The sequence below is a fragment of the Narcine bancroftii genome, chromosome 1 (assembly GCF_036971445.1).
Source record: "Narcine bancroftii isolate sNarBan1 chromosome 1, sNarBan1.hap1, whole genome shotgun sequence".
Classification (NCBI taxonomy): domain Eukaryota; kingdom Metazoa; phylum Chordata; class Chondrichthyes; order Torpediniformes; family Narcinidae; genus Narcine; species Narcine bancroftii.
In genome coordinates this window covers 41,032,519-41,051,553 of record NC_091469.1, presented here as the reverse complement: position 1 = coordinate 41,051,553, position 19,035 = coordinate 41,032,519, and the positions used below count along the sequence as shown (strand labels likewise).

Sequence of the window (19,035 nt, the reverse complement as noted above, 5' to 3'; positions counted from 1 at the left end):
CATCAGTTTAAAAGTCTGCATTTCGACACAGGTTATCTAAGACTGAACTTTGGAATGATTTCACAGAATTGTGTCTAAGCTTTAATGGTTTGGGTGTCTCTCTCACACACACACACACACACACACACACACACACACACACAGTCTAAGACGTAACAATAAAAACAAGATTGCTCTAGGACCCATGCTTCCTACTCCAGTATTTGTTGCAATTTTTTCATTAACAATACCTTAGCTGATTGTAAGCTCAACATTCTTTCTTCCAGGCTTTGGCATTGTGCCTCCTCAGTTGGTGCATTCCAGTGCTAATATTGAGGTTAATGCAGAAGCGACTATGAAGATCAATTGCACTGCAACTGGACATCCAGTGCATGGAAACATACAACTTATTACACCCCATGGAAGGGAAGTTAATGTAAGTACTTAAAAAAAACTATTGCTCCTCCCAACTCCAAAGTTGAGCATTCCTTGATGTTCTGTAGGATAGTTGGAGATAGGTTTCATGTCCTGAAAATTATCAGCTATTTAGTTCTTGATCTCAGTAAGAGTGTATGGCAGGTTAGAACACAAGCCATTTAAAAAAAAACTAATTTATAGGATGTGAGTTTAGCTGGCAAGGCCAGCTTTATTGCTCAACCGAAAATGCCCTTGTCAAATTGGTGTGTAGCTCAAACTGCTGCAGGCCTTCTCTCAAATGCACTGTAATCATGGTTTGGTGGTGGATTTCAAGATGATGTCCCGATTGTAGGGAAATCTGATGACAATGCTCCTCTTTAGCTGATGTTGGAGAAATCTGCGCAAGTAGCTGCCGTACATTTTGTTGATGATACACACTGCAGTCATTGAATGCTATGAGGGGACCATAATGATGCTGTTTATTGTTATTCACATGTACAGCAGACATGTCCTCTGAAATCTTTACTTGCTGAAGTTATTTTACCTTGGACCTTGTACAAGTGCATACATTCTGTGCAGCAAAGAAGAACAAATTCTGAGTGAACTTTGGGACCTAAATTCCTGGCACATGTATCCAATGCACATTCAATTAAAAAAAAACATCTATGCTGAAAATCTGGAAAAAAAACAAAAATTGCTGGGAACCCTTAGCAGGTCAGACATCATATATGGAAAGAATATCAGTTCTTGTTTCCAATCTGAAATTGTTCATCAGAAATAGGAAGAAGAAAATGAGTCAATTTTCAGTAAGCATAGAATGTAGGGGAGAGTAATGCTTCCAATTTTCTACAAAACAAGCACTTAAAGACATTTGATCTCACCCTATCATAAATGTTCCGTTTAATCCCTTCCCTAAATTCGTTGCTACTAAAAACTAACTTGTTTACTCTTTCCCAAATCAGATGAATGGCACAGACCTGAAATTTTAAGGTTTAAATTGTCGGTGGGATGGTGCCATGTAGCAACTTCGGACCAACTCATCCATGCTTACCAAATTAGTTATTTAGTAGACCCAATTATCTGCACTTGCTTTATAACCCTAACCCTTCCTATCCATATATTTGTCCAAATATCTTTTGAACATCAAAATTGTGCCTGCATATAGTTTCCTGTGGTAACTCACTTGAGATGTGGGCTGCCCTCTGAGTAAAAAGAATAGTTCTTCAGACCTCTCTTAAATCTTTTGCCTCTCACCTTCAACATAGAACATTACAACGCAATACAGGCCAAACAGCCCATAATGTTGAGCCAACCTATATATGACTTCTCCACAACAATAATCCTTCCCTATTTCATCCCCCCAACCCTCTATTTTTCTCACATTCTTGTGCCTATCTAAAGATCTTTTGAATGTCATCCCTGGCAATGCATTCCAGGCACCCACCACTTCCCCCCACCCTCCACACATACCTTTGACATCTCTCTTAAACTTTCTTCCCCTCCCCTTATACAGATGTCCTCTGTTAATTGTTACTGTAACCCCCAAGAAAAAGCTGTTGGTTGTCAACCATATTTTGTGGACTTCTATTAAGTCACCTCTTATCCTCCATTGCTTCAAAGAGAAAAGCCCTAGCTCTGTCAACCTTGCTTCATTTTATCCAATCACGGCAACATCCTTGTATATCTTCTCTCCACTCTCTTTAAATGTTCGACATCCTTCCTGTAATGAGGCGACCAGAACTGAACACAATACAAAGTATGGTCTAACGAGGATGCTATAGAGCATTATCTCAGAGGTTTTGAGCTCAATCCCCCCTACTAATGAAGGCCAGCACACCATACACCACCTTAACCACCATATCAGCATTGCAATGTTGAGGTGCCTGTGGACTTTGACCATTTGATCCGTCTGTTCTTCTGTACTGTTAAGAATCCTGCTATTAACCTCGTACTCCACTTTCAAGTTTGACTTTCCAAAGTGCATCACTTTACATTATCCAGATTGTACTCCATCTACCACTTCTCTGCCCAACTCTGCATCCTGTCTATATCCTGTTGCAACCTACGACAAACTTTAACACTATCCACAACACTTCATCAGCAAACATACTGATCCATCCCTTCACTTCTTTGTCCATGTCATTTATAAAAATCACAAAGAGCAGAGGTCCCAGAGTAGATCCTTAGAGGTCCTCTAGTCACAGACTCCATCTATCACCACCCTCTGCCTTCCGTGTGGAAGCAATTCCAAATCCATGCAGCCAGGTTTCCACGGATTCCATGACTTTTCAATCAGCTTACCATCCATGTACTAAAATACGTATACACCACATCCTCTGCCCTACCTTCATCAATTTCTTATGTTACCTCTTTAAAAACTCAATAGACTTGTGAGGCATGGCCTGCCCCTCACAAAGCCAAGCTGAGCATACTTAATAAGGCTATGTTTCTCCAAATGCTCGTAGATCTTCCAAGTGAAACTCACTAACAAACAAGACTCATCTCCTTTTTAAAGTCCTGGTATCATTCTCACAAAAAGCCCTGAACTCTATTATGCCCCTTAATGATTTTATCTGCTCTATAAGATTAGCCCTCAGCCTCCTACACTCCAGGGAAAAGACTGCTTTTTAGAGGAACAGAGTTTATCCAGTCTCTCCTTATAATCCATACCTTTGAGTACCAGTAAAATCCTTATGAATCTTTTTTGCACCCTTTTCATCTTAATGAGGTTCTTCCTATAACCAAGTGACTAGAACTGTAGACAGTACTCTAAATGTTGCCTTAATAGCATCATGATGTTCTATTTCCTGTATTTAATGGGCTGTCCTTTTTCACCTGTGTAATCACTTTCCTGAACCTCTCTGTTCTACAGCTCTCAAGCCCTACCATTTATTGTATTTTTAAGCCATCAAAATGCAACATCACACATGTCCAAGTTAAATTCTATCTCCAATTCCTTGACCCACCTCCTCAGTTGCTATAGGTACTGTAATTTCAAATAACCTTATTTACTATCTACCAAGCCACCAATTTTAGTGTCATCAGCAAAGAAACCAACCATGTCATTCACATTCTTTTCAAAATGGTTTGTATACATGACAAATGAAAATGGGCCTAAAACTGATCCATGTAACACACCTACAATCCAAGAAAGAAACACCTCTCCGCTACCACCCTCTGATTCCTTTCACCAAGCTAATTTTGTATCCACCTGGCTAGCTCACCTTGAATCCCATGTGATGTAATCCTCTGGACTACCCTATATGCAGGATCTTGTCAAAAGTCTTGCTGACGTCTAGGCAGATAATGTCTACTGCCATGCTCCCATCAATCCTCTTTGTCAGCTCTTTTTTTTTAAAAAAGCTTGATTTCCCATACAGAAAGCCATGCTTACTTCTCCTCATCAGTCTTTGCTCTTCGAAATCCAGGTAGACTCTGGCCCTCATAATCTTTTCCAGTGACCTTCACCAGCCTATGGTTCCCTGCCTTATCCTTGAGGCCTTTCTTAATTAAAGGCGTAGTGTTAACCACTCCCTAGTTTTCTGGTTCCTTGATCATTGCTAACAATGTTATAAATATGTCTGCTAATACCCCATCAATTTCTTCCCTCTCTTCCCGCCATGTCTGAGGACAGACTTGGTCAAGACCTGGAGATCTATCCACCTTTATGTGCTTTACGCTGCCATTACGCTTCCATATAATGTGGATCTGATTCAAAATATCACTGTTCATTTCCCTGAATTGCCCAATTTCCATGACCCTCTCCATGGTAAATACAGATGAGAAATGTTCATTTAAGGCCTCATTGCACACACAAATGACCATTGATTCTTCAAGGAATCTATTCGCTCCCAAGTTACCCTTCTGATCTTGACACCCTTCTAGAATCTTGTCATTCTAAAAGAAATATGCTCCTTTTCTCACTTATTAATACCTCCCCCCCCCCCGCAACATTTGCCAGACATCCCTCAAGTCCAAACATGCTCTCCCAGTCAAACTTTGTAACTTCATGTATTTTGCCAGCAAAATTAGTGTTGTCCCAATTTGATACGGGGTACTGAACTTTAAGATCAGCCATGATCTCGTTGAATGGCGGAGCAGGCTCGAAGGGTTGAATGACCTACTCCTGCTCCTATCTTCTATGTTTCTATACTTTATGGGAACCAATCCCATTTTTTTCCATGTCAATTTTAAAGCAACTATAATTGAAGTCACTGCTCCCTCACTGAAACTTCAGTCACTTGTCCTTCCTTATTTCCCAACAGGAAGTTGGATGTTTCCCCCTTTGGTAGGGCTTGAGAAAATTTTCCTGGACACACTTGACAAACCCATTCAAATACTTATCTCTTTGGCAGTCCCAGTCAGTATTAGGGAAGTTAAAATCACTTATTACAATCCTATTCTTCTAGCTATCTGTAATCTCCCTAGATATTTGTTCCTTTGATTCCCACTGTCTATTGGGAAGAACCCCATGAAAGTGATCACCCATTTTTATTTCTCAGTGCCACCTGGACAATTCTCCAAGAATATACTGATGGTCTCCTATATCAAACTTGGTTAAAAAGATTGAAAATTCACCTCCTTTAGAGTGAAGCAACTTCTCCCTATGCATCAGAGTTAAGACTGTGAATATTTATTCTAAACATCCCATTAAGGGGAAACATAAACTCAGCATCTTTTCTCTCAAACCCCATACAATGCTAAAACTTCAATCAAGTTAGTTCTCATTCTTCACAAGTCATGATAATACAAGCCCCATCCAAATCATTTATATAGAGTGTGAACAGCAGTGAATCACCCTTGGTTATAGATTCCATCATTCATCCTAATATAAAACTAATTGGTCTCTAGTTTGCTGCTTTTTTTTCCCTCATTGTTGAAAGTGAGATTTCATTGTCTACTTCTGATCCATGTCAACAGTCCTCCAATGTATGGAATTAATAAAGATCTGCATGTAAACATTTTGAACAAATGCATCCACTTGTTTACATTGCAACCTCCTTCAAAACTGGAAATCATATGCTCATTTCCTGAGCTTCCTTGCTTTACAGTTCCATTATTTTTGTCAATGCTAGTTTTTAACTGATGCTAAAATCTTTCTGCTCCCACTCACCTGTTCTCCATAATTTCCAAGATGTTATTTATCCATTCAACAGAACTTTATGCTGATAAGTGTGCACACTCTGCAGATATTGAACCAGATTCATACATTGTTACATATTTGAACTGAAATTTTGGCTTGATGAATAAAGAAAGATGCTTTATGTGCTGTCAATCCCTTATGCTGTTTATGGATTTTCCATTTCCCTCCTAGCTCACATCTACACGGACTATAATGCATCCAGTCAATCACACCATAAGCACTTTTACAGTAGCCAAAATGTCCCCATTGGATTCAGGAGAATGGATCTGTCGTATTAAAACTCCAGCTGGTGTTGCTGTGAGGTCATTCAATGTCTCTGTGAAAGGTGCGTTGTTATTATATTAACCTTTACAGTACAGAAACAGCTGCTTCAATCTCTAGTCTTTCTACCCGATTACTACTAAGCCTATCAATGTGCCCTTTTGTTCCTCATAATCACCATCCAGTCTCTCAGGAATTCCTCACAGGATTTATTTATTTTCAGAGACATTAGCCTTCCCTCTTCCTTGTATATTTATTGGACAAATTCTGAAATTGACCCTTCATTTTGGACTCCCAAAAGCAGAAATATCTTCACATTGGCTGTATTGAACATTTTACAGACTTCTATCAAATCAACATTTTTTTCTCTCTAAAGAGAGAATCTTTAGACTGTTCAACCTTTAATGTTGGTTAAAATCTCTTTGTTTCTGGTACTATTCTAATTATCGAATTTGATGGCATAAAGAACCCCCCATTTCAGCAGGGAATATTATGATTTTTTTTAGTGTATTGACGGGTAAGCATTTAATGTTATTGAAATATGTAGCTACAGTATAACATGAAAAGACTTAGACAAAACATGCAACAAGGACATCAGGAAAAATCCTTTTATTAATAATACTGCTGTTATTTATAAGAGAAAACAAAAGTAGCTTAGTAATAGCAAAAAACATTTTATAAAAACAAACTGCTGCTGTCAGTCCCCCTGCTGGTCCCGCAGCCTTGCTCTCTCCCAGCAGCCTGTTATTCATCCCTGCGCTGCTCCTGCTGCCTGCTCTCCCCTGGCGACATGCTGTCGGTCCCCGCGGTGGTCCCACTGTCCCGCTCTCTCCCAGGGGAGAGCAGGCAGTGGGACCAGTGCGGAGACTGACAGCGGACCGCCAGAAGAGTCTCCCGATAGCCCACCACCAGCTCCCACACTGATCCTATCACCCCCAACGTTAGATGGCAGTGATGCTAGTGAGCCACGCAGCAACAATGATCACTGTCGGTATTACTCACCATTATCACCCTAATTTTAACTTCACATACAAGATCCATGGGATATTTTGAGTCATTTTTTGGAAATAAAAGTGGGTCTCATATGCCATCAAATACAGTACTCCAACTTCTCCTGTGACTGGAATTATGGATGAAATTCTGAATGGGGCTGGGGGGTTTCATCAGTCAGTCTTGACATGGGATGTAATGAAGTCAACGTGACATGACATTGTATTGATCAAGTTGTTTTTAGAACCAGCAGGATGATAATCAATGACCAAACAACCAACTGCTAAATTAATTCTCCTACATTAAAATTTCCTGGAATTGGCAGCAAAGCCCCTGAAAATATTGTGAGCAATGGAATGAAGTAAAGAGAACATTTCTTCTTTGGCTTGGCTTCGCGGACGAAGATTTATGGAGGGGGTAAAAAGTCCACGTCAGCTGCAGGCTCGTTTGTGGCTGACCAGTCCGATGCGGGACAGGCAGACACGATTGCAGCGGTTGCAAGGGAAAATTGGTTGGTTGGGGTTGGGTGTTGGGTTTTTCCTCCTTTGCCTTTTGTCAGTGAGGTGGGCTCTGCGGTCTTCTTCAAAGGAGGCTGCTGCCCGCCAAACTGTGAGGCGCCAAGATGCACGGTTTGAGGCGTTATCAGCCCATTGGCGGTGGTCAATGTGGCAGGCACCAAGAGATTTCTTTAGGCAGTCCTTGTACCTTTTCTTTGGTGCACCTCTGTCACGGTGGCCAGTGGAGAGCTCGCCATATAATACGATCTTGGGAAGGCGATGGTCCTCCATTCTGGAGACGTGACCCATCCAGCGCAGCTGGATCTTCAGCAGCGTGGACTCGATGCTGTCGACCTCTGCCACACAGAAAAAAGGCAATTCAGCCCTTCTAATCTGTGCCAATCTAAAATGCTGCCTAGTTCCACTGACCTGCAACCATTTCCCTCCATACCCCTATCATCCATGTACCTGTCCAGATTTTTCTTAAATTTTAAAATTCACATTCACCACTTCAGCTGGCAGCTCATTCCATACTCCCACGATTGCAGGTGAAGAAATTCTCTCCAATGTTCCCCCTAACCTCCTCCCCTTGCACTTTGAATCCATGGTCTCTGGCACCACTTAACCTTGGTTGAAAAAGCTTACTTGCATTTACTCTAAGTCAGTGGTGCTCAACCTTTTTCTTCCCATTCATACCACTTTAAGTAATCCTTATCCCAAATGACATAGGTGCTCTGTAATTAATAAGGGATTGGTTAAGGTGGTATGTGAGTGGGAAGGGAAAGCTGAGAATCACTGCTTTAGGCACAATGGTTACTGAAATATTTTGTTTGAAAAAAATTGTCATTGGCCCATGTTCTTTGGAGTTATGAAATTGTGCACATAACGAGTTAAATAGGTACGATTAAAATAGTGGTTTTCAAACATTTCTTTTCCACCCACATACCACCTTAAGCAATCCCTTACTAATCACAGAGCATCTATGTCATAGGGAATACTTAAAGTGGTACGTGAGTGGAAAGGAAAAGGTTGAAAATCACTGCTCTAAGTATACCCATCATAATTTTGTATACCTCTAACAAATCTCCCCTCATTCTTCTACTCTCAAGGAAATAATGCCCTAACCAATTTAACCTTTCCCTGTAACTTAGTTCTTCAATTTCTGGCATCATCCTAGTAAATCTCTGCTCTCTTTATATCTTGTTGATAGCTTTCTTGTTGTTAGGTGACTAAAACTGCAAACAATACTCCAAATTTTATCTCACCAATGTCTTATGCAACTATACCGTAACATCCCAACTCCCACACTCAATACTTTATGAAGCTCAATGTGCCAAAAGCATTCTTTACAACCCAATCTATCTGTGATGCCACGGTCCGGGAATTGTGTATCTGCATTCCAAGATCCCCTTGTACAATTACACTCCTCAGTACCCTACCTTTTACCAAGCATGTCCTACCAAAATGCAACACTTCACACTTATTGGCACTAAATTCATCTGCCATTTTTCAGCTCATTTTTGCAGCTGATCCAGATCTCTCCACAAGCTTTGAAACTTCCTCGCTCTCCAGTACACCTCAATTCTTCGTATCATCTGCAAACTTGATGATCTAATTTACCACGTTATCATCTAGATCATTGATAAAGATGACAAACAACAAAGGAGCCATGAGGCACACCACAAGTCACAGGCCTCTAGTCAGAGAGCCAATCAAACATGACGACTCTCAGGCTTCTCCCACAAAGCCAATGTCAAATCCAGTTTACTGCTCACCATGAGTACTGAGTGTCTGAACCTTCCTGACTAACCTCTCATGTGGAACCTTGTCCAAGGCCTTACTAAAGTCCATGTAAACAACATCTGCAGCCTTTCCTTCATCAACTTTCCTGGTAACCTTCTTTAAAAATTACAAAATTTGTTAAACACAATCTACCACCCACACTGCCATGTTGACTATTCCTATTCATTCTCTGACTATCCAAATACCTGTATATCCCATCGCTTAGAACACCTTCCAATAACTCACTGCTGATGTCAGGATCACCAGTCTATAATTTTCTAGATTATTTTTGGAGCCTTTTTTAAATAATGGAACAATATGAGCTACCCTCCAAACCTCGGCACCTCACCTCTGGCCAAGAATTTTTAAGTGCATCTGCTAGGACCTGAGCATTTTCTACACTAGCCTCCCTGAAGGTCTGAGGAAATACCTTTATCAGGGCCTGAGGATTTATCCACCTTTATTCACTTTAAGACAGCAGGCACCTCCTCCTCTTTAATCTGTGTAGGCTCCATGATGTCACTGATTATTTTCCTTACTTCCCACGACTCTGTACCTATTTCCTGAAAAGATACAGATGCAAAAAGCCCATTTAAGATCTCCACCATCTCTTCTGGCTCCATACATATTTGACTGCTGTGATCTTCAGAGGACAAATTTTGTCCCTTACTTTTGTAATTTTGTCAATTACTTTAATATACCTGTAAAAGTCCTTAGGATTTTCCTTCACCTTATCTGCCAAAGCTACCTCATTGTCTTCTTTTAGCCCTCTTGATTTCTCTCATTTTTTTTTCCTGCATATTTTTATACTCCTCAAATACCTTACTTGCTCGTTGCCTATACCTGCTATATACCTCTCCTTCTTAAGCATATCCTCTATTTCCTCAAAATCTAAGGTTCCTTATGCCTGTTAACTTTGCCTTTAATCCTTAAAGGAAGGTACAAACTCTGTACTCTCAAAATGACACCTTTGAAGGCCTTCCACTTACGTCGCACATCCTTGCCAGAAAACAATCTAGCCCAATCTGCACTCTAGATCCTTTCTCATTTCCTCAGAATTGACCTTTTTCCAATTTAGAATCTCAACCCGAGGACCAGACCTATCTTTATTCATAACCAGGACAACATTCTTGCTTTCAATTTCAATAAGATTCCACCTGCATTGAATTCGCCCATCGTTATTGAATGAAGATCTACCGGGACCAATGCCTGAAGAAGGCGCACAAAATCAGTGAACCGGTGCGGACTCGAAAGGCCAACATGGCCTGTTTCCGCTCCATACATGGTTATATGGTTATATTATCTTGAAACTAATGGCTTTATGATCACTGGAACCAAAGTGTTTCCAACGCATACTTCTGTCACCTGCTCTGTGTTGTTCCCTAATAGAAGATCGAGTATTTGCTTTCTCTTCAGTTGGTACCTCGATATATTGATTTTTTTAAAAACTTTCATAAACATATTTAACAAACTCCCAGCCATCCAGCCCTTTTACAGAATGGAAGTCCCAGTCAATGGGAAAGTTAAAATCACCCATGATCACAACTTAGTTTCCTGCAGCTGTTTTCACCACATTATTTCCATCACACTTAACCCTTTGATTTCTGCCTTTGTATCCAGTCTTAACATAATCTTCCTCCAATCTACTATCTGCTCTGGCACTCTGGTTCTCATCCCGCTGCAAATATAGTTTCCAGCACGAGCAAACTTTTCCCCACCCACCCCCCCAACCTGTTCAGCTGCAACCCTATAAGTTCCAAGAGAGCTCAATGATCCAGAAACCCAAAGACTCCCTCCTGCACCATCTCTTTAGCCACATGCTAAGCTACATTATCCTCTTATTTCTAACCTCATTAGCACATGGCATGGGTAGCATTACTGAGATCACAACACTGGAGGTCCTGTCTTTCAACTTCATCCCTAACTCCCTTAACTCTCTCTCCAGGACCTTATCACACTTCCTACCAATGCCGTTGGTCCCTATGTCGACTACAATATTTGACTACTCGCCCTCGATCTTGAGAATGCCATGAACCCAATCTGAGATGTCCCAGACCCTGGCACCTAAGGGGCAACATTACATCCAGGTTTCTCAATTGCTTCCACAGAACCTCTCATCTCTTCCCATCACTGTTGAATCAACCATCACCCAAGTCACCTCTTCTCCCTCTCTTTCTTAGACATAGTGCCAACAGTATCCAAAGAGTTGGTCATCACTCTTAACAGTATCCAAAACAGGATAGATGCTATTGAGAGGAACAGCCACAGCAGGATTGCCTGCCTGTTCCCTTTCCTTCCACTGACTGTCACCCAGCTACCTTCCTCCTGCCTCCCTGCAACTACTGACAGCCTCCCAAATAATCCAGAGTTCATCCATCTCCAGCTCCAATGTCTAACATAGTTTGTAAGGAGCTGCAGTTAGATGTATTTCTCATAGATGAAGTAATCAGGGATATGTTTACTTCCCTGACTATCCACATTCTGCAAGAGGACTATGCCCTTGGCCTGGCTGCCATTCCAACCGTCTTAATAAAAAGAAAGAAAGGTTAGAAAAACCTGTCCTTCCCTGTGACTCCTTGGAGAATCCTTTTGTTCCTCAGCAGGGTTGTCCTTACCTCAACTCTTGCACCACTGCCTCAACTCACCAAAATCTGTCAAACCAAAGCCTCAAAATCCCATTCTTATACAGGTCACCCTCACAGTGGTCACACCACTTAACCTCCCCCCTCCCTATATCGTTTACATCCTAATTAGCCAATGGAGAAATTTAAACAAGCACATATCTTTCCCGATGCTTTTTAAACACTCCTTTTCTTGTTCCAAGTTCCGCTTTCACTGTCTACGATGAGAAAAAATGCCATCTAAAAATCTTTTTACAACAGACATGGTATGATAAGTCCTTTATTGAAAGGGTCCATTTCTCATCTTACAGTAAAGAATTTTCCACACTATGATTTGAGTGCCAAACTTCAAAAAATTCATCCACTTTCAGCAAAAAGAGTGCTACAGTACATGTTTATAAACTAAGGCTCTTATAGTATTAATGAAGCTTTCAAATGAGCATTTGGATTACCAAGACATGGAGTACGATTGACTAAAGCTGGAAAATGGGATTGGTATAGTTGTAGACTTGATGGTCAGTATTAGGTTGTTTCTGTGCTGTGTGGCTTGATACCCATGGTTCTGTTCATTGCTGATTTACTTTGTTCAGTTGAGTTTGTTTCTGGCAACTTACAATTGGGAATCCGCTCATATCTTTAAAAAATGCTCCCTGGAAATTTTCACCTTCTGTAACTTAACCAATCACCATAAATTTTGCTGCCAGTTGTTACTGTGAAGCTGTCAGATATTCTTCAGATGACCAAATATTTATAATTCATGCTATCACTCTTTCCCCTGAAGTGGCTTGAAAAAATCTGCTCCTTTTCGGCCATCTTATCTCACTACGATATGTGCACTTTCAATAGTTCCTCCTTCACCTCGGACTCCTCCAACCAAAGCCAAGAGTGGCACGCGATACATTATTGTTAATGCCAACATTAAGCCGCACAGTGGAGATGGACCAATCATTCAGACGAAACTCTTGTATAAACCCACTGGAGCACTGCAGTCGTGGTCCACTGTTGAAGGTGAGGATCAATATAATCTGATTTTGTTGGGAAGACTCGGCAATATTACATTTGTGGCAGTGTAGGCAGTGCCACGATGAAAATAAATAGAGTCAAAGTTAAACTCTGTCTTGGCTATTTTTACTATTTTAGTGAATGGGGCAAGTTTGGAGGGTGGAGGGGGGGATGGAATGAAGAGGCGATTGGTAAATGAAGAAAAATGGAACCTGGGGTTGTGAGGGAGATGGGAGAAGGCAGAAGAATAGGTTGATAGAAAAATACAACCACTTTTGAAGCCATGATATGAAATCAAGAGGAAGAGCTATAGCATTTATTTTATACTGGGTAGCCACTGTTGTTATATAGGAAGAATACAGCCAATATCTGCACAGCAATCTTCTACAGTACCATTGAGAACAATTGTGTGCATCTGGTCAGATAATAATGAACTAACGATGGCCTGTCTGTAACTGGGAGGTGGTTTCACTCCTGTGTGATTTCTGCCTTTGACTTCTCATTTGGCAGGGTATGTTTGGTGTTGAAATAGAACAACACAAGAGAAAAACTTCTCTGCTGGTCTCTGAGCCTGTTTGGCTCATCTGTGATGTTGGAGAAGTTTACATTTAAAGAACTTCAGATTCCCAGCATTGTTCCTTCAATTAATTGCTGTGAAGACTAAAACTCTTCTCCATCCTGTTTTCCTTTGCAGTCACAGATGCATCAGATGTGGTAAAACTGGATAATCTACAACCAATGTGCCAGTACAACGTATGCGTACAATTGACCCGTCCAGGAGAAGGAGGAGAGGGACACCCTGGACCGGTGGCAAGTTTCTGGACTGATTGCCCAAGTAATAGAGCATAGCCATTTGACTGTGAATTATGCTACTGCGTACTCTGCACACTTCCATGGCAAAAATTGGGACAAACGTAATCGAACTTTATTATACCAGCTGATTTCAGGTGACACCCTTTCAGGTGGAATCACCAGGACTTAGAGTTGAAATTTCCAGATAAAATTCAGAACAACAAAAGTAATAGGTAGAATCAGATTCAGAATTTATCGTCATGAACAAGTCATGAAATTTGGTGTTTTGCGACAGCATCATAGTGTAAACATTCATATTATGAACCATCTTATTTAAGTGCTACAAAAAAATAATAGTGCATGAAAGTTCGTTGATTATTCAGGAACCTGATGGCAGTGGGAAAGAAGCCGTCCTTGTGCCGTGAGTGCTCGTCTTCAGGCTTCTGTACCTTTTTCCTGATGGTAGCAGAGTGAAGAGGGCCTGGCCTGGGTGGTGGGGGTCTTTGAGGATAGAGGCTGCTTTTTTAAGACAGCGCCTCATGTAGATGTCCTCGATGGAGTGAAATCTGGTACTAGTGATGTTGCAGGCTGGGTTAACAACCCTCTGAAGTTTATTCTTATCCTGAGAATTTGTGCCTCCATACCAGGCAGTGATGCAACCAGCAAGAATGCTCTCCGCAGTACACCTGTAGAAGTTTACGAGTCTTCGGTCACATACTGAATCTCCTCAGATACCTCACAAAGTATAGACGCGGGTGAGCCTTTGTCATTGTATCGACATGGAGGCTCCAAGACAGATCCTTGGAGGTGTTTACACCCAGGAATTTGAAGTTCTTGATCCTCTCCACTACTGAGCCCTCATGTTCCTCTGACTTCCTCCTGAAGTCCACAATCATCTCCTTAGCTTTGCTAACATTGAGTGCAAGGTTGTTGGTGTGACACCACTCAACGAGCTGATCCATCTCCCTCCTGTTCGCTTCCTCATTGCTGTTGGTGATTCTGCCAACAACTGTGGTGTCATCGTCAAATTAGTAGGTGGCATTGGAATTGTGCCTGGCCACCCAGTCATGGGTGCATAATGAGTAGCATTCTTGGAGTGTGCCTGTGTCAGTAATGAGGGAATAATGGTATTGAAGGCTGAGCTATAGTCTATGAAGAGCAGCCATATGTACAAATTACTATTTTCGAGGTAATCCAGAGCTGAGTGGAGAGCCAGCAATATTGCATCTACCATGGAGCAATTTGAGGGAATCAGGTAGGTAGGTGGAGATTGCTGGTTTGTACAAAGCCTTCAGAAATGCTTCTGGCCATAGTTGGCAATTCTCACCATTGGGAACTTAAGAACAAGAAGGTACAAAAATGAATATGGGAGATTTTTTTAAAAATAGACTTACATTTTGTGTATGAAACATGAAGCTCTGCAGATGCTGTGATTGTAGTAAAAACAAACCAAAATGCGGATGGACCCAGCTGATCTTTTCAGCATCTATAAAGCAAAGATATATTGCCGACATTTCAGGCCTGAGCCCTTCTTCAAGGAATAAGCAGGAAGTCTCAGAAAGTCTCAGAACTCAAACAAAGGTGGCTGGGGGAGGAATTCAGACCAACAAAAAGTTGGATGTGATAAGGGACGAGGTAAGAATTTATCATGTTTGGGCAAAAGGAAACCGAGGAAGGAGACACAGAGCTGGGGGAAGGCAACAGGGAAAGAAGAGGATGGGGTGGTTTTATCGAAAGCCAGAGAAGTCAGTTTTAATGTCATCTGGTTGGAGGGTGCCCAGTTGGAAGATGAGGTGTTGTTCTTCCAATTTGCAGGTGGTCTCAGTCTGGCAGTACATGAGACCATGGACAGACATGTCAGCAAGGGAATGTGATGGGGAATTTAAATGGGTGGCAATTGGGAGATCCATACTATTGTGGCAGACAGAGCCAAGGTGCTCAACAAAGTAATCTTTCAGTGTGCGTCCAGACTCTTCAATGTAGAGGAGACCAAATGGGAGCACTGGATACACGAGATGACCGTGGCAAATTTACAAGTGAAATGTTGCTTCACTTGGAAGGACTGTTTGTGGCCCCGAATGGTGGTGAGGGAGGAGGTGTGGGTGCAAGTGGAGCATCTCATCATTCACAGGGGTAGATCGCAAGAGAACGATTGGTGGAGAGGGAGGAGTGGACAAGTGAGTCACGGAGGGAGCAGTCCCTCTGGAAGGAAGAGAAGGGAGGAGAGGGTGTCCAGTGGTGGAAATAGTGGAGGAGGATGTGTTGGATGCATATGTACCTTGCCATCATCAAAATCCATCTGCTTCTCAGTAATCAGCAAGACCCCAGTATTCATTTTGTAGGTCATATCTTTGGTAGTTTTCTCAAAGTGCATCAACTCAAATTTATTGAAACTAAATTCAATCTGTCATTGCTCTGCCCATCTTACCATATAATCAGTGATATAGCTGATGTATTAACATTACCACCTCTTTCTGTGACATCTGTAACCTACTAATCATACATCCTACATTCATATCCACATTTTAATGCCTTTGATATGAAGTGGTTGTGGAGAAAGTGGATGCTCCTGTTACCATCTTTCAAAGTTCTGTAGATTGTGGAATGGTTCCTGTTGATTGAAAAGTATTAAGTGTGACCCCATTATTTAAGACAGAAGTGAGGAGACAGTGACCCATTTAACTCACAATAGGAAAATGTTTTAATTTCAGGCTCAACCTGAACCAGAGTCAACATGGATTTATGAATGGGATTTATGAATTGGTTTTCTTTGAGAATGTTTCTAGCAGCTAATGTAAACAAAGACTGCAGGTGGTGAAGAATTATAGCAATATTTAAAAGTGCTGGAGGACAGCATTCTTGGAAAGCAACAGGCAGTGTATGTTTCAAGCCTCAATCCTTCAACAGGAATGTAGCTGTGGGAGTGGGGTGGGAACTAATGTAAAGGTTAAAACCTTGTGTTTTTGCTTCTTAGTTAATGTTGTACCTATCCCTTTAAGAAAAAGTATTGTTTTTAGTGTAACATTAGTGACTATGATGTGATATATCGTAATATCCGAGCGGACCAAGATCTTGCAACTCATTCTTCATCGAACCATGAAGGAGTCTGAGTTTGAGATGCTTTTCTTTGGATTCGTCTTATTTCATCTAAAATCGTTTTATTTCGTCTATTTGGAGCAATTTCGTCACCGAGTTGTGCAAATTTTGCACTCAGGAAATGTGTTCATTGTCAACGTGCAAATGCTAAACCTGGACAACAGCAGTTGGTGGATTTGCCACAAGACAGAGTTTTGCCTGATGAACTCCCATTTACATACGTGGGAGTTAATTATTTTGGACCTTTGCAAGTAAAACAAGGAAGAAGTGTTGAAAAACAATACAGTGCTATTTTTATTTGTTTGACTATGAAAGCAATTCATATTGAAGTTGCGTTATCACTCGATACAGACTCTTTTATCAATGTTCTTCGATGTTTTATCGCCAGACATGGTCAAATGAAGGAATTGCATTCTGATGATGGGTCTAACTTTACAGGTGCTCAATTTGAGTTATGAAAAGAAATTCAAAATTGGAATCAACATCAAATTCAAGATGCATTACTTCAGAAAGAAATTAATTGGATATTTAACCCATTTACAGGATAACATCACGGTGGTGTGTGGGAAAGAATGATTAGATCAATTAAGAAAATTCTTAATTCCATTTTGAATAGTCAAATACTCAGTGATGATAATCTTCAGACAGTATTGTGCAAGATTGAAGCTATTTTAAATAGTTGTCCAATAATGAAAATTTCTGTCAATTCAAATGACATCAAGCACTTAAACCGAATCATCTCTTACTTCTTAAATCTAAACCTTTAATACCTCCAGGTCAATTTCAGAAAGAAGATATTTATGTAAGACACAGATGGAGACAAGTGCAGTTTATTGCAGATTTATTTTCAAAAAGATGGATTAAAGAATATCTTTCATTATTACGAGAGAGACAAAAATGGTCGAAAACTAAACACAATTTTGTATGCATAGGCATTGTAATTATCATGGATGATTCTACACCAAGAAGTTCTTGGTTGCTGGGGGAAATCATGGATACAGTTCTGGACAAGAAAGGTTTTGTTTGGCAAGTGCAGATTAAAACCAAGACCGATTACTTAAATTGACCTATTACTAAAATCTGTCTTTTACAAGAAGCAGAAAGTTTTGATTTCATTTTGTATTTGTGATGTCTACTATAATAATTATGGGCCGGAATGTAAAGGTTAAAACCACGTGTTTTTGCTTCTTAGTTAATTTTATGCCTATCCCTTTAAAGAAAAGTATTGTTTGTAGTATTAGGTCATAGTCACTATGGTAATGCTACAAACAATACTTTTCCTTTAAGGGATGGGCACAAAATTAACTAAGAAGCAAAAACACAAGGATTTAACCTTTACAACTAGTGGATGTGGAATGTCTGAACATGTCTAATGGTTCCTTCAAGATAATGCTGTAGAAGATAATAGCACATGGAAGTGGGATAATGAGGGATAGTACCATTTAAACCAGTTAACTGCCGCCAGCTCCACACAGGTTTTGAACAGCACATTAAAGGAGCCAATGGCAATTTTATTTAAAATCCCACGACCGTGGGGTCTGCGCCCAAAATGATGGCGCCTCTGATCGGCAGCAGCCACAAGGGGTTGCAGACTCCGGCAGAGTGGAGGACTGGAGCAGGGCACCAGAAAATGGGGAGACCATCCCCCGTCTGAGAAGGAGAAGCCGAGGAGACAACCCACAGGATGGTGACCATGGCGGCGGATCAGTGAGGGACCTCTGTGGCTGAAATACCAATGCATGCAGTGGGCTGCTGGCAACTCGAGGCGAGGAACCCATGGAGGCTGTGAGCTGCTGGAGACTGTGGACTGCTGGAGACTGGCTTGAAACTGACTGAAGGGGTACCAGGTATCGAAACCAGGATGCGAGGGGATGTCAAAGGGTTCCTGACCGTGTTGAAGGTTCAGATCTGGAGCTCAGGCTACCAATGGTTTTGGACTGGACTTTGTGTGGCTGAGGAGACTGCGGGAGTGCTGGAGGTGAATCTACAGACACTCAGTGACTCTGGGGGACTCTCTTTTGCTTCTTTTTTTCTGACTGTAAGAGGCACTTCTGGCAATTTCTGCCTTACAGGCAAAAGCAATTTCATGTAATATGACACTGTTTTATTACAATGACAATAAAATGAATTTTGAATCTTGAAGAGGTTTTGAGAAAGAAACATGAATATACAGGGAATAGAGGGATACATATCATGTGCTAACAGTTTGTTTAAATTGGGCATCATGTTCAGAACAGATATTGTGGAATGCAAGGGTATCTGGCTCATAGGATTTAAAGCTGGTTTAGTGGAAGGAGTAAGAGGGATGTTTTTCTAATTGGAGGTATATAACCGGTGATGTGGTGCAGGGATCAGTATTAACGATTTGGATAGTAATGTAGTTAACATGATCATTTAATTTGTAAATGACATCAAAATTGGTGATGTAACGGAAGGTGAGAGATATATCTAACTT

The 19,035-nt window shown here is 41.0% G+C and overlaps 1 protein-coding gene across 5 annotated transcripts in view; it reads left to right on the top strand.

Moving 5' to 3' along the window:
* tek (TEK tyrosine kinase, endothelial) overlaps positions 1-19,035 on the top strand; it is a 129,754-nt gene that overhangs the window by 40,289 nt on the left and 70,430 nt on the right. For all 5 annotated transcript variants that reach the window (XR_011353568.1, XR_011353572.1, XR_011353562.1 and 2 more), the window contains exons 8-11: positions 267-415; positions 5,711-5,864; positions 12,537-12,698; positions 13,387-13,527. Coding sequence is in view for 2 of the 5 variants with exons in the window: in XM_069924654.1 (XP_069780755.1) it covers positions 267-415; positions 5,711-5,864; positions 12,537-12,698; positions 13,387-13,527 (606 nt within the window). In the remaining 3 variants the exon portion in view is untranslated. The remainder of the gene's footprint in view (positions 1-266; positions 416-5,710; positions 5,865-12,536; positions 12,699-13,386; positions 13,528-19,035) is intronic.